The sequence below is a fragment of the Centrocercus urophasianus genome, unplaced genomic scaffold, assembly GCF_019232065.1.
Source record: "Centrocercus urophasianus isolate 14NV4802_14NV808 unplaced genomic scaffold, USGS_Curo_1.0 seq_29, whole genome shotgun sequence".
Lineage (NCBI taxonomy): Eukaryota > Metazoa > Chordata > Aves > Galliformes > Phasianidae > Centrocercus > Centrocercus urophasianus.
In genome coordinates, this window is record NW_024884855.1 from 9,635,810 (window position 1) to 9,651,211 (window position 15,402).

Consider the following 15,402-nt stretch of genomic DNA (forward strand, 5'->3'; position numbering starts at 1 on the left):
ATTTATTGTACTAGTTTCCCTTGCCTCCCTCCCTCCCCTTTTGTTTATCAAGGGAAGATGCTGTCCCTAGGCTGACAGGTTTTAGACTACTGCAGTGTGAAATGGCCACAACAACCCTTCTCTGCCCTTCTCCAGTGGGGGCTGGGATGGAAATGCCCACCCAGCTCTTCCAGCCATGCCAGCAGCGACGCACAGCTATCTGCATAGGCGCAGCCAGCCACGGAGGGACAGGGCACGTGTGTCCCAGACAGATAGGAGAAAACAGCCAAAGGGCCACAGCAGTCTGATTGAGGCTGCCAGCTTGAATGTGCTGAAATGTTGTCATTCCTCTTGTAGGTTGTTAACAAGGAGGCACGGGGGACTTCTCTGAGCAGCATCTTCTCAGCTCCATTGCGGGCAGAGAAGGAGAAACAGTTTCATGCTACAGGAAAGGGGGGCCCAAGGTAGTGCTGAGGGTCTCCCTTGTCCACAAAGCAACCTACAATTGGGAGATGAGGCCACACAGGTTATACATACAGCGAGCACACAAAACCCACAGAAAGAAGCAAAAACACTCACAGACAAAGCAGCCTTGTTCCAACGGCCTTCTCCAGCATTAGAAGGAGAGACAGAAAGGCACTGCCTGAGCACAAACAACCTGGTTGGAAGCGACACGAGTTCTTTGCTAGAAGCAGCTCACAAAGGGATGTTGGTCTTTGCTTCCCTGCGAGGCTTGCCTCTGCTTAGCATGGCTCCTTTTTTGTCTTCTCTTCTTCAATTTAAAATCACTACTTTTGGTCGTGGAGCTTTCCAGATAGTTTCTGCTCCTTAACTGTAAAACACTGGCAGCTCCAAGTGCAACCCTTGCTGTAACTGCAGGGCTGAGCCTTCATCCTTGCTCCGGGTGTGGCTGCACAAAACTAACTTTGGGAGCTCCAGGAACAGCTGTGGAGCTGCGGACAGGTGGAAATAATTCTGGTAACAGCAAGAAGAAGAGGAATATTCACTTTGGCCTCTGTGAGCATTGCACCAAGGGGTAAATTCAAGTATCTGTATAGGATAAGAGAAGAGAAGCTCAACTCTCTGTCCCAGCCCTGCCCCCTTCTAGGCTGAGGTTTCACTCTGATGAAAGCGAGATGGGCATTAAACCTGCATTCCTGAAAGACGATGTTAGCAACCACAGCAGCTTTTCAGTGGAGGACTTCTAAGGAGAGGATCTCTGTCTGCCAGTGTTTTGTTCCTTCCCCTTCCCTTTGCAGAATGGGCTCTGAGAGATCATTATTAAAGAGAACAACAACAACAACAAACCAGCCTCATCAGTTCCTGTGAATTCTGAAGGTCACCAATGCCACCATCAGTTATAATGACACACATCACTCCCTCTTCAGACAAATGGACTTACAACCTATTTAAAGGCAAGTGTCTCTCAGAGCACTTCACCCCTTCTGCTACCTCCTCTCCTCCAGCAGCAGCTGCTGGAAGAAATTATGAATTCCATTATTTTTCATCCAGAACAGCTTCGCAGTATATGAGAGAAACACTGGAGGCTGCAGGCTCGTTAGCACAGGATTTGTATTGCCACCTCCCATTTTATTCACCAGCCCAAATTAGGTGAAGCATGCCTGCCCCAAACCTGTGCTTTCTGTTTAATTAAAATGCAGGTGGTGGACTACCCTGAACTCCAGAGCCCACGGCACAATCAGACAGCGACAGTGACCCAGTAGAATAATGCTCTTGATGTAGGGGCTGCTCTAACAGAGCCTTAATTTCAGTCAAGCAGAACAGCACCTCTGGTAGCAGCTGCATTTAGGGCCAGGATGATGATCAGCACAGCTTCTTTCTGCCTTCCCAATCAAAGCCGGAGTCCCTGACAGCTGAACTGCTCAATGAATTAACCAGGCGAGAAGGGGACTTGCTGAGGGGCTGCAGCTCCCTTCTCACTGCTGCAAGTGGCAGCTTTCAATTTTTTTATTTTATTTTATTTTTTTTTGTTGTTTGTCAGGAGATGCACATGGTTCTCTAATGAGCAGGGCAGCCAGATTTAAATAGGCAACTGCATGGATCTCCTCCACATAGGAGAGGGATGCAGGGGCTCAAGGCAGGTGAGGGAAGAGCTGGCTCCACTCAGACCCATAAGTGCAGCATAGGGATGGTTTATTCTCCACATCAGAGAACTTTGCAAACATGCAGACATAAAACCTTTACTGTTTCAGTGGATGGGACAAAACTATGCTATGAGAAAAAAGTTCTGCTCCACCTACTACAAAAAATACCAACCAAGCCAAACCCAAATCTGCCTACATCCATCCCTTTAAATCACCTGGCATATCAACCCTGTTACTTGAGCCAGGAATCTCTACTTGCCCTTGGCCCAAGCCCATGAGAGCTGGACACTTGGGACGCTGCCTCGGGTACGACTCATTGGCTACTTGAGTTTGTATTGTAAAAATCCAGATACAATGATAGGAACATTTTCAGGTCTCACAGAGGAGAGCACAAGAACAAAGGAAGGGTTTGGGATGCTTGTCTTCCCACACTGTTTATCTGGCTGGGCTGTTTGCTGCTCCTATCCCACATGGCACACCAACCATCAATATGATTTCTGGATGTTTCATGCTGTATAAAACATGGCAGACTGCACAGAAATGGATATTTCCTCTGAAATGTTACCTAAAGCATTCTTATACCTAAAACCACCATATTCCCACAAAGATATGTGCTATATATTCCTTTTTACAACTGCAAGGAATCTTCTTTCACCTACTAGAAATACTGAGACCCTTACAGCACAACGAAGCACCATTTAGCAGTACTTGGACTTAAATTATCCTTCAGGCTGGGGACTGCTCTGCTTCAGTCACTTTGTGTTCAGTGCTGTGCTCATGGTGTCAGTGGTTTTTGTTTACTGCCAAGGTTTTCTCTACTATTTACATGGGTGTCCCATCATCAAAGCTAAGTGGACCCATTTTTTCCAGCTTGCTACTTATCCAACTCTACCATGGGTAAGAATATCAAGCAAACAATAACAACAAAAACTTGCATTTCCACAGCACACTTCAACTCGAAAGTGTCACAAATCAATTTAAAACCTAAATTGCAGCACCAGCTCCAATCACTTTGCTCACAGTATAAATCACAGCCAGCTCTGGAGGTGGAAGAGGCAGTTATATAACAAAGCATAATAACTTCACACCACAAGTGTGAAAATCTGCGGGAAGATCCTGTGTTCATCACTTCTACTGCGTGAACCCAGATTGTCCCTAACCAGAGGTAGAGCCAGGATCCCTAAAAACCACACTGAGTCACGTTACAATCCCAAAAGCACCAGCCCTGCCTGTGCAAGAAAGCCTTAGAATAATTAAGGTTGGAAATGACCTCTGATACCACCAAAGTCCAACTGTTGACCCATCCCCACTCTGACACAAAACAACGTCCCTCAGTGCCACGTCTCAGCAGTTCTTGAATACCTCCAGGGATGGTGACCCCACCACTCCCTGGGCAGCATGGTTTCATCCCAAGTTTGGCCTCCTCCATTGCCTGGTTCCCTGTCGGAGCTGCAACGAAGATGAAGCGCTGTCTGATTAACATACATGAGCACCACCACCCCTTTCTACTCCCCACCTGATTTTCCACGCTCTATGTATGTGTAGAAATGCATTTGTTGGCTCAGTTTGCAGCAGGGAGGTATTTTGTTCTGAAACAAAAATCTATTTTGAAGTCAGATACAGTTGGCTCCGCTTGGGGCTTCCTTTGCTGCAGTTACAGAAAGACATTGGAGCACCAGCAAACTAGAAAACATGTAGGTATTGCCAGCTGTCTCCAAACCATGTGACCCTGATTAATTTATGATGTTTTCAAAGAAAGATAGTGAATGTCATACGTTATTTGAAATTCAAAGGTTAAGCAGTACTAAAAAAAAAAAAAGTGGGATTTACTTACTTTTGAGCAATAGAATCTTCAGTGAATGACAATAAATTGTATTAGCACTGAGTTTGCTAACTTTTACATCTTAGCCTTGAGACAGAAGAACAAAAGTGCAATCAGATCTGTTCCCAGCAGCAGACTGAACAACAGGAGGGAGCGTGTTGCCTATTCTTGTTCTAAGATTCATAAGATGTTGCTGCGGAAATTGATACCATAACTAACAGCCATTTCAGCGCCAGCCTCTCTCCAGCTGGGGTCACCGTAAATCCTGCATCGCCACCGGGCTGAGGAGGAAGACATCAGCATCAGCTATTCCAGTCCTCCACTGGAGCCTTTGAGAGGAACAGGCTCAGCTGCAGGTTATCTCTGCTCCGCCAAATCGCTTGTTTCACAAAGCATTCAGAGGAGTGCCTGCTTAACTCTCTTGTCCTGATGTCTGCCTCCGGCCTTCCAATGGAGGGATTTAAAATTGATCAGCAAGTTACACTTCATAAATGCAGCCTGAATTTATGCACTGCATCCATAATAAGTGGCAGCATGAGTAGTGACACTGCACCACAGCTTCTGCATGTGATGCAGAGGTAGAAGTCTGCATGTTCTTGAGAGTAATCTTCATCTGCAGCTCCAGAGCTAGCATTAAACTGGACACAATATCTTCTTGACTTCAAGAGCATAAAATTCAAGAGCATAAAAATACAGCAAGATGTGGTGCACAGGCAATGCCACTACACAGACAGCAATAAAATAAAAGAACCAGCTTCCCAAGTCTCCCTTGTTTTGTAGTTCTGTTTCTTTTCCCTTGTGGCTTTCCTATGCTCTACTTTCTACTTTAACTTGAGTCAATTTTTCCCTCAAGCTAATTTGGTATGACCAGTCATTCTCCTGCAACTCCAAAAAGAATTTTCTCTTTTTTCTTTCAAATGCACCTTCTTCCCTTATTCCTGTGGACCAACTGGCTTTGAAAAGGCAAGAAGCTATTGGTGCCAGCCTATTCCAGGAGAGAATGCTACAGAAAACTGATAGTGATAATGATCCAGTCCTTTCCCAATATTTGAAGAAAACCAGAACTTGTTGAAACTAAAAAATATATATAAGCCTGTTTTACCTACCTGCTTCACCCACAAACACTTCCACTGGCGTGCTGGTAGGGCTCTCACCAATGACATTATATGCTGTCATTAACACTTCATATCTCTTGTATTTCTTCAACTCTGAAAATGTAAATTATATTGCACATTATTATTCATAGTATATTACAGTATTGACCTGTCTTAATCTCCATCACTTCTTCATCACCACACTTCTCTCATGAAATGCTGCCTTACAACAGTGCAGTGGTGTGCTATCTACTTCCACCCTTCCTCAACACATTTATCACAGTAGGGTCTGCACAATTATGAAAGATCTTTGCTACGAGATGACAGAATTTTCCAGTATTTTCACTGTGTCACTCCAGTAAGAAGGATCACACCTGATGATTAGCTAGCTAGGGGAGTACCTCTGGGTCATTCCTGATGACAGGGAAAATATGGGACTTTGAATGCTGAACATGTGGGATCATTTTGATCTCTACTGGTAGGAATGAACACGGCTTCAAGCCTTCGCCTAGCCCCAGAGACTTTGATCCAGGGGTCATTTGGCAGCTGCATGGCTTGAGAATGTCACTGCTGTGACAGGATCCAGAGGACAACCTGCAGCAGGGAAGTTGCAGTCCTGTTCAAAGTACTGCATGCATATCTTTCTCCCTCAATGTGAACACGGTTTAAAGATCAATCCCAAAGAGAAAGGAGAATTTGAAGTGTGGGTTCCATTTGGCCATCACAGAACCAATTTATTAGCTGACAAACTATTTACAGATGAGGTAGGAGAATAAAAGCAGTGTGACAAAAAAGCAAGAAAACCCAATGGTATGGGGGCAATTAATAGATGTAAACGGGGATGGATTAGAACCATGCCAATGTCACTGGGAAGGCAACAACTGAGCAGTTTTGGACTTTGCCTTTTTATGATGGAAGAATCAATTCTAACAGAAATATTTATCATCTAAAATATTTAACAGTGAAATTAAAGTAAGAAAGAGATCAATAATATAAATAGCTGTATTTAAATGTGCTCAGAATTGATTAAGACATGCATGGCCAGGGTACAAATTTCTCCCTTTGCCAATAATATTCTCTGTTATCTATGAATCACATTGTACCTTTCTCTCTGAGGCTGACAGAATGCTATCGGTTTGGTGAGGTTCAATAACTCTAATCATGCTGGTTCTTCAAGTTTTATTTCCATGGAAATATTTACAAGTGCCTTGCTCCTATGCCTGACTCAGAGCTCAGACTCGTTTCCTATTCTCGGGTATAGAGTAAATGATATCCAATATATCACTAACTTTTTGCCAGTCCATTAATAAATATTAAAAAAAAATGTAAGATATATGGCTCTTGATTAGAATTTCAGTACTAGGCAGCTGGTACAGAGAAAGTTTAATTGCTGTCATGAAAAGCCACAAGGGACATTTTAGTGTTAACTGGATGTGGAAGAAAATGGAACATATGAGAGTTCATGCATGCAAGTTTCAGTGGGGATAGGGCTTCTTTTTTTTTTTAGCCCAGCACAATCTGTGACTCAAAAGCCTTGGGCAAAACCTATCTAGTGAACCATCATCACCACAAAGCAACTTGCCTTTTAACTCTGTCGAATGCTATTTTATTCATTTCCAATTGAAAACACCTCTGGAGATGCATATAAATTCATTGGGCCCTCTCTAAATTGGCCTCATACTCTAAGGAATGCTTGAGCACTGCAATGCTTGAATCGTAGGGCTAATGATGTGATACTGCTAAACTCAGATGGACTGCAAAATACATAGCAAGCAAATCAAAATTCATTTAGCATCAGCAATGCTGGGTTGTTACAGTCAACTATGCTTTACCTTCCCAGCAGCCACAATTTTACAACCACTACCTACTTGCATCATCAATATCTATTGATGTAGAGAAAGCAAAGGCTTAAAGAAAAAGGAACTCCAGAAACCAGAATCATTAATTTGTGTTGATTTCTGCCAGATCCGCCGAGGACAACAAGAGGAGTTTGCCTGTATTGTATTTTGAACCATTAGAAAGAGTCTCATCTAAAGGCAATGTGCACTTACGTGTTAATTCATACGTCGTTAATGCAGAGCTGCTGTTCACTGTCTTGAAGCTGCTTTGGGCTATTCAGGGTAAGCAAAGCAGAAAGCTTGTTACAGTGCAAGGAAACAGTTATTGCAAATGATGTACAGCAGAGACAGAGGCAAATGATGCAGCACACACACACACAGTTTGAGCTTTAGGACTATACCTCGAAGGGCAATAAAACCACATCACTCTTGTAACACATCAAAAGCATCTCACTCACACGGGTTTTTTCATTTTCTCCTCAAACAGAGAATCATACAAATATGCAATAGAGAAATGTTCTGACTCTTAGATTAAACAGAATAAATGAGTGCAGAGGAAACAGTTTCTAGGGGAGAAACTAAACACTGTATAGCATTCTTATGTCTCAACATGCAAAATTTGAAACATGGAGAGCTGCAGGGTAAAGACTTGGAACATGGGCCACAAAGAGCAAACACTTAAAGTACGATAGGACCCGTTTCTTTAAATGCATGTTAGATTCCCCACAGTTTCACTTACAGAATTCAAAATTCCTGCTGTGAATGAACTGCAGTAATATGTTAAGCAGTGTAAAACTGCAGGTCAGTGAGGAACAAGGGTGCACTGAGGTGAGAACTGTCATATTATGAGGAGAGAGAGGGATATTTCTCTTACAATACTTGTCTCCAACTCTTTTTTTCCCCCTCTTGTGTCCCTGGAGAAGCAGAGCAAGGTGTTTTCTACTATACAGCCATTAGCAGCATTGCTGCAGGGCCAGCAAGAAGAGGGAAGAGAGGAAACCAGTAGGTATTACAAGCTTCCTAGCTTACAAGACCAGAGAGCATCCGAAGTCATTACTTTATGATGAGATACACAGCTCATCATTCAGCTTTTGCCTGGAAAAAACAACCCTTGTGCATGCCTGCACCTGGAGGAGCTGTACATGTCTTCTCTGGATTAACCTCTGTGCTCCCAGAGCCCTCACTCAGGTCTGACAATGTAAATGGAATCACAGATGGATGCCGATGCTACATTAATACATTCACCTTTCCCACATTCACACAAAAATCTTTCTTGCTTTTATAAAAGCCATGTTTATGGATTCAGAGAAACATGGGAGATGCTGTAAGACATTAAAGTAGTCTTGGCATATTCTGCTGCTCATAGACTCTCGTCTTACTCTGAATATTCCACTGACATCAAACAGGACTAAAGTCGGTCCTGCTGTGAGCACTCCTCATTGCTGGGCCTGTAGGGTTACTGAGCACTCACATCTTTACCTTCCATCACCTTATTCTGCCTATTCTTTCTTTCTACCCTTTTTCTAAGCCTTTTTCACTTTTTTCTATTATTCCCTTCCCTCTCTACCTTCCTTCCCAAAAAAATCCCAGCAACCACCAGAGCAAGCATGCACCTTCTTGCTCATTTTTGCTATTTTCTTCCAAAATAAGGACAAGCACTTCAAAGTTTTACAAGTGCTATTTAAGATTTCTCCTCAGCTGTTTTCCTCTACTGCAAAAAGAAAAACAAAATGTCAATTATAAAAACTATTAGAAAATAGCAAGCTGAGGAAAATGAAATCTCTCTCCTTTTTGTCTGATGGCAGAAAATGTCTACTGGGGTAATTGTGGAGATGGCAGAAAGCAGGAAATCAGAGGGGACATGGAGGACAGAACATCGATTCAAGCACGCTGGCACAGATTAGAGTGCACCATCACAAGCGATGCTGATCAGACAGAGGCTATTAGCATTTTCCAGCATCTTCACCTTGACTGGGTGAAATCTAAATTATCTCCAGCACTTTGGGCATAATGGTGCTTTCTTTCCATAGGTAGGAGTGCACATAGTGTCTGGTATGAAGACATTCAGGGATAAGCATCCGAAACACAGGCTTACGTGTGAGCTCAGCTCTTAAAGCTGAGGGGTTCCTGACAGCTTTGGATTCGGTGGCAGACCCGGCATCGTAATCCAGCTCCCTGTAGTAGATCCGGTATCCCAACAGCAGCCCGTTCAGACTCTCTGCTTTGGGTGGCTGAAAAATGTTCATGTGAAGAATATTCTCGTTAGGATGAGCATGGTAACTAGCACAAATTTGTGGGATGCAGAATATAAATAACAGATCACTGAAAACGCACGCTGATGGTCACCAACACAGCAAACCAGAGTTTCACTTCAGAAATGACAAAAGTAAATTATTTTGTCACAGACAGTGTCCTTAGTGGATGGATGTTCATAGAGCATTCTTTATTGAACAGTATTTACCTTTAGAGTAACCAAGAGCCATTTGAAAAGTAACGAACCATTCTGTGGTTCGTTAGGATGATGAAAATAGCTGCCAGAGCAGCTTCAGAGAGGAAGCACAGCACGATGAACTCCTGTGTGTAGCATTGGTTGAGGCCCATGGGAAAACCCAGATCTCCTCCATAGCAGCTTGGAGCAATAGAGGATGTATGGCATTGAGCTGGCCCAAATACATGCTTTGTTCCTCTGCAACATGCTACTAGATGCTCAAAGACATCCAAAGGATTCTTCAGCAGCCCCTCACATCTTCAGATACAGACGTACAATCTATACACTGAAAGGAATTTTCTGTGCAAATGGTTTCCTTCAGTAAAGACAAGCAAAGGGATTCTTCATGTTTGGGAAAAAATGACTTTCAAGAATCTAATGCAGGCTACGAACTGTGGAGAAGAAAAGGTGCCCTGAGCCATTTATCTTCTAAAGATTCTTGTACCGAAACTTAAGGGGCTGAAAGGATAAATGAAAAGGATTTTAATGATGACCTTGCCTTTAATCCAGAAAGATTCCTAGCAGTTTTGAGAACTTTACTGCAGAAATCTTCAGTCCATCATTAAAAAATTAACCACTGGCGTGATACTCTGTTATAGCACAAGGTAATACCATATGTAATTCTAATGAAGAAAGTAAAAAGCATATTTTTTACAAGAAAGGAGGCAGATATTTGGTAATAACCTGACTCTGCTTCTTGAAATGACAAGAATCTTCCATTGCTTCCTTACAAAAGATGAAAGAAAGAGGGTGGTCCTGGCTCACTGTATGTAAAAGATTTTTCTTTGGGTAAGGACTAAAGAATTAAGTAGAAAGACTGTAGTTCAGGGGAGTCAAAAAAGAAAAGTATGCGATCCAGAGTTTATGAAAATTACCAAGCTACCACGAAAATGCTCCTGGAAGAAGCCTGCTTCTTTCGCAGTTGTCCTGCCTGAAACCTGCTGAAAGCAATCTGAAAATTCCAAGTGCCTTGCTTTGTTTGTCCTCCTCCATCATGATGTTTCATACTGATTATACTACTTCATCCTTTGCAGAAGCTTTGGCTGTCTTTCATTATTGTTTAGCATTACAGAGTGACCCAGGAACACAAGATTGTGAAAGTGAGAACCTTCAAGTTGGGCCCTCAGAAAACAATTCAAAGTCCTTTTCACAGTGAAAGCTCCACCAGAAAATGAGCGATTTTTTCTGCTTCCCAGGATTTTTTTGGAAAGCTACTCCACTGCTTGGCTGGTTAGAAACCTTCATTTAATTTCTCATCTAAATAATTCATAGTGAGTCTGTAACCATTTGATCCTCTGCTAACATTGCCTTTTGGATTACATTGTTCTTCTCCTTGTGGGGTCTTTACTTCTAGGTTGTATTTCAAAAAGAGCAACTATATCCCCTCTCAGACCTCATTCTAGAAGGTAATAAATCAACCTCTTGTCACAGAATCACAGAATCAGAAAAGGGGTTGTGTTGGAAGTGACCTCAAGGATCATCAAGCTCCAACCCCCTTGCTGCATGCAGGGCCACCAACCTCCACATTTAATACCAGACGAGGCTGCCAAGAGCCCCATCCAAACTGGCCTTGAACACCTCCAGGAATGGGGCATCCACAGACTCTCTGGACAGCTGTTCCAGCACCTCACCACTCTCAGCCTTTTCTAGCCACAGGCCAGATCCCTTAAGCAAGGGACTAAACAAATAGACCCAGAGAAGTGACAGCTTTTTCCATGGCTCAAAATGTTCTCCTCTGCAAGATGCAGATGAAATACTATTTATTATAATCTTATGTAGCACTTTTTTTTTTTTTTTTTTTTTTTTTAAATCCACAAAAGTTGGAAGTGGAAATCTTACATTCTTAAAAGGAAAACTCTACTGAAGCTGTTCCTCCTTACTCTGCCACACAGCTGATAACAGACAGAGCTCCATTCCTCACTGTGGTATAACACTGATTGGTTGATAGTGGGCATTGTTTTCTTACACTTCCTTGTGATTCTCCATTTTTCCTCTTCTTCAAATTTAGGAGGAAAGCTCAGAAAATAAATGGCTTGAAATCTGTCTTTCTCCTTGCCATAGAAACGATGTTTCTTTCCTGAAAAGGGTACTCTGCTAAAAGGTCAGGTCTTCCCCTTCCTATCTGTCTCTCGCGGACAGAACACTGCTTTTGATGTAATGGATTATTTAGGGTTTTGTATGGAGGCCTGAGGGATCTGCTGAAACAGGTAAAATGATTATGAGTGGCAGCCCATAACATTGTACACGAGTAAGAGAAACAGTTTTGTGCTCTTGCAAGAAGAAAGAAAACAACGTAAGTTTGAATAATTGCTGTCTCTATGGCAGAAGCAGAACATACATAATCCTGATATTAACTATAACATCCTCCAGAACATTTGAAATAACCTTGCATTATTGATAGAGCAGACCTCAATGGAAATTACTTATTTTCCCCCTACTTTAAATTTAAAAATAATGGACTGATTGGACCAAGCAGCTGAAAGCACAGATAGTGCATCTAGAGTTTGTTCCGTGAATTATTAACACAGCTCAAAGTTAAAAATTTAGCTTTGCTTGGAAATCTACTCTCCCATTTAGCTTGACTGCTGTTCTCAGTTTACATTATTTCTTAAACACTGCTGTGAAACAACTTCTTAATTGGAGGCTATTGTGGGACTTGAAGATTTTTGTTTATTTGAAAAATACAGTGCGGCTGAATTACCGGGATCTATTAATATACATGTAGTAATGACATATAATCGCCCACAACTCCCCTGAGATGGCTCTGGCACAACAACCCCATTTCATTTTCATGAAATAAAAAGCATCCAATTACCTAAACAACCACCTATTTCACATTAACTACACACCAAATAATCAGTCAATTGGGGGAACGTTTATTTCCATGGTACGCCATGCCTCACATCCTCCTTGTTGCCTTCCCTATACCTTCTCCTTCACCGTGGGCTTTATTTGGAGGTGGGGCAACAGATTTATATCTCTCCATAACTCCTTTGGTAAAACTGTTCAGCATGTCTTCTGTTTGCTCAACAAGCTGTAAGCAATGATGTTACGTAGCGTTAAGCTGCGTGAACTTGGGCCAGCATCCCCTCAGTACAGCCAGGCATATTTTTAAAGTGCTGCTGCATAGCAATGAACAGACCCTCATACATATATTTTTTTCCAACATGCAAGGAGCCCCATCTGTACTGTAAACACGTTAGGCACATTTTTCACTATAATACAATCTGTCCAAAGCTATCTTTACTGTGTGCATGGGACATCATCTTGGGAGCGGGGTGGGCAGAGGCTTTCCAGAGCAGGTTATGGTTAACGTGCAGTACCCCACTGGGTTCCCTCTCTTAATGCTTACTCCACAAAAAGAAGCCTCAGGCAGTGGGTCACAAAATGTTCCAACATCTCCCAGGAGGCCAGTTTTGGATGGGAAGATAAAGGAAGGCACAGGAAATGTGTGTATATAATGCAGACTCGGCACGAATACTTTCATATCCAACTCAGAGATATTACAGAGAGCTGGAACTTGCTTTTCTTTTCTTTGAAGAAATCTTAGTTTCTTAGCCCTCAAAGAGCCAACAGAGCACGTGATGCTCCTCAAAGGTATGAACAGGATCTCGGGCACAGCATACACCTCTGATTACTTCGGCAGCTGAAGGAGGCAATGCACAATGTGAACAACAGAGCTTTTGATTACCTGATCTCTGCCAATGCTACACACCGGTAAATGCTCTCAGTGTAAAGATGCACCTCTACTGATATCAATAAGAGGACAGGTGAATCTGTACAAACTGTAATCACAGGCATCTTGGCAGAAACTCTTTCCTGTCAAGCTTTCCTTCATGGGGCACAAAGCAAAGGCAACAGCCAGAAATTTCCATCACTGAAATAAATGCGCAGATCAGGAAAACAAGGAAGCAACGGCAGTCCTTCAAATTTACTACACTCCTTCCAGCTCAGAAAAACAGCCATTGCAATGAGCCATTAAGGCCAACAAGTCAATGCCAATGAGACACACCACGATTTTCTATTTTACCTACCTGCCACTGCACAAGGACAGATGAAGTGGTGTGGGGAGTGACCAGCACAGAACCGGGAGGCTCATCAGGAACTGAAGGAGGAAAAGAGGTAACCAAAGCAGTTAGACAACAGGAGAGAAATGGGAAGTTAATTCACCAAAATCCTCCATCCCAGTTCCTATATGGTGGGTCTCAAAAGCAGTGCCAGGGATCTGAATATTGCAACCCAAGCAGAAGCCGGATGCTTCTCACTCATCCCTGCACTACCTGTGGCCTTGGCAACTTGAGGAGGAACGTGAGAAAAGCTCAGGGCATAAACCTGGAGAAAGCTGATAGCTGCAGCCGCTCATAAGCAGTAGGATACAAATTCACCAGGAAGTTAAACTAGCTGAATGCACGCTGTAAGGTGTGAGCAAATTGCTCCCAAATTTTCCATGGCATTTGTGGCACAGCTGGGGCAAGCCCACTGCTTTTGGGAGTCTGTGTCATGTATTCACAGATTATTGCAATCAGGACAACTTGATTTACCATGGATTAACCCATTCCTGTGCTTATGGCCTGTAACACATCTGCACACTCTCCAGCAGCTCAAGTACAAAGGAGGGAATGCTTATCAGGAGCTGACAGCCCTCTGCAGCGCAATGCTCTGGTGGCAGCTCCAGGTTTGCTCAGCAGAATAAATGTTCACAGTTTGTTAAGGAGGTGAGAAGCTTTCACAGGGTTTCCCTCTTGCATTGTGAGGAAGCCAAGCACAACTCTGGATTCACGGTAGCTAAATTCCAAGAGAACCAAAAATGAAATTTCAAATTCCAAAACACTGAGTCAGTATTGCCTCAACCGTACAGCTTACAGCCTGCACCATACAGCAGCTATTGTTTGGGAAGCTGGAGAGCTGAAATGCCTTTAAGAGGCTGCTAGGCACATCTTTTCTTCAAGCACTACACAGGGTCTTATTTAAACCAGGATACTCCTGAGATCTGCCCCTCTGGTCTTGTAATTTCAAGATCACATTCCTTAAACATTCTTCGGCAAATTTCTTTCCTATTTTCATATCTCAGAGTCACCGGTCACTCCCTGTGCTGTATTAAACACTAATTCTGGGCACTGTATATAGAAGTGTATCCCAACATTACCCTATTTCCCAGTCCAAGGGTAAATACAGATCCTTTGTCACACTTTGCAGAGTTCTTTTTCCCTCTGGTAGTCCCATTCAAGGCATTGGAGCTACTTCTGCATTCAAGCAATGCCCTTCTACAATCAAGGAATTAGAAGCTGATCTCTGAGGCTAAAAATAAAAGCCTTGTCAATGTCATTCACAGTTTATTAGTCCTGATCTGCAGGATTAAATGCTCGTGTTTTCAGGAGCCTGGTGCTCTTTCTTACTTATACCTCAACAATTTTGCTGTATTGCAGACTGATGTGGATTGTGAGTGAAAACAATTGAAGAAACTTCTTCAAATGTATGCATGGTACTGCATTTATTTTTAATGATCTCTTGTAAATTATTCAATTTCTGCAAAGATAATGGTTAGTGCAGAGTTTGGAAGCCAATCAAAAGGAGTTTAATTCCATTTGGAGACTCCTGAAAGTATGATTCATTCAGAGTGCACAGCAGGACACTTAAGGCTGCCTGCTATTAATTCAACCCAATCTCATTACTACCTGTTATCAATCTCCTAGGAACAAACCCACACTTGATGTTGGAATTTTTACCCTGGTCACAGCAGAAAACACACTGCAGTGGATCCAGGGTCTCATCCAAGCACCCATCCCATGGCAGTGCCCCCACCCCATGCTCACCATCCTGCAGCGTTGTCACCGCCTCCGTCTCGGCACTGAAGTCGCTGTCCCCGATGTCGTTGGTCGCTTTCACACGCAGCTTGTAAGAGGTGAATGGGTTCAAGCTGTGGGATGGAAAAGTGAGGCCAAGGGGTGAAATCTCCATGCACCATCATAAACTGCTTCCTAATGAGCCTTGACCTCTGCAGATGGGGAGCCTGCTCACTGGCAAAAAAAGCTATTGGAACGGCTTCTCTTACCAATGTCACCTCAGAGGTCACCAT

The 15,402-nt window shown here is 42.9% G+C and overlaps 1 protein-coding gene across 3 annotated transcripts in view; it reads right to left on the reverse strand.

Moving 5' to 3' along the window:
• Positions 1 to 15,402, reverse strand: part of SDK1 (sidekick cell adhesion molecule 1) — a 363,255-nt gene that overhangs the window by 40,935 nt on the left and 306,918 nt on the right. For 2 of the 3 annotated variants that reach the window (XM_042828024.1, XM_042828026.1), the window contains 5 exons: positions 15,140 to 15,243; positions 13,361 to 13,431; positions 8,934 to 9,069; positions 7,052 to 7,111; positions 5,013 to 5,114 (listed from right to left, as the gene is read on the reverse strand). In XM_042828024.1, coding sequence (XP_042683958.1) covers positions 5,013 to 5,114; positions 7,052 to 7,111; positions 8,934 to 9,069; positions 13,361 to 13,431; positions 15,140 to 15,243 — 473 coding nt within the window. The remainder of the gene's footprint in view (positions 1 to 5,012; positions 5,115 to 7,051; positions 7,112 to 8,933; positions 9,070 to 13,360; positions 13,432 to 15,139; positions 15,244 to 15,402) is intronic. The other variant, XM_042828025.1, reaches the window with a different exon arrangement.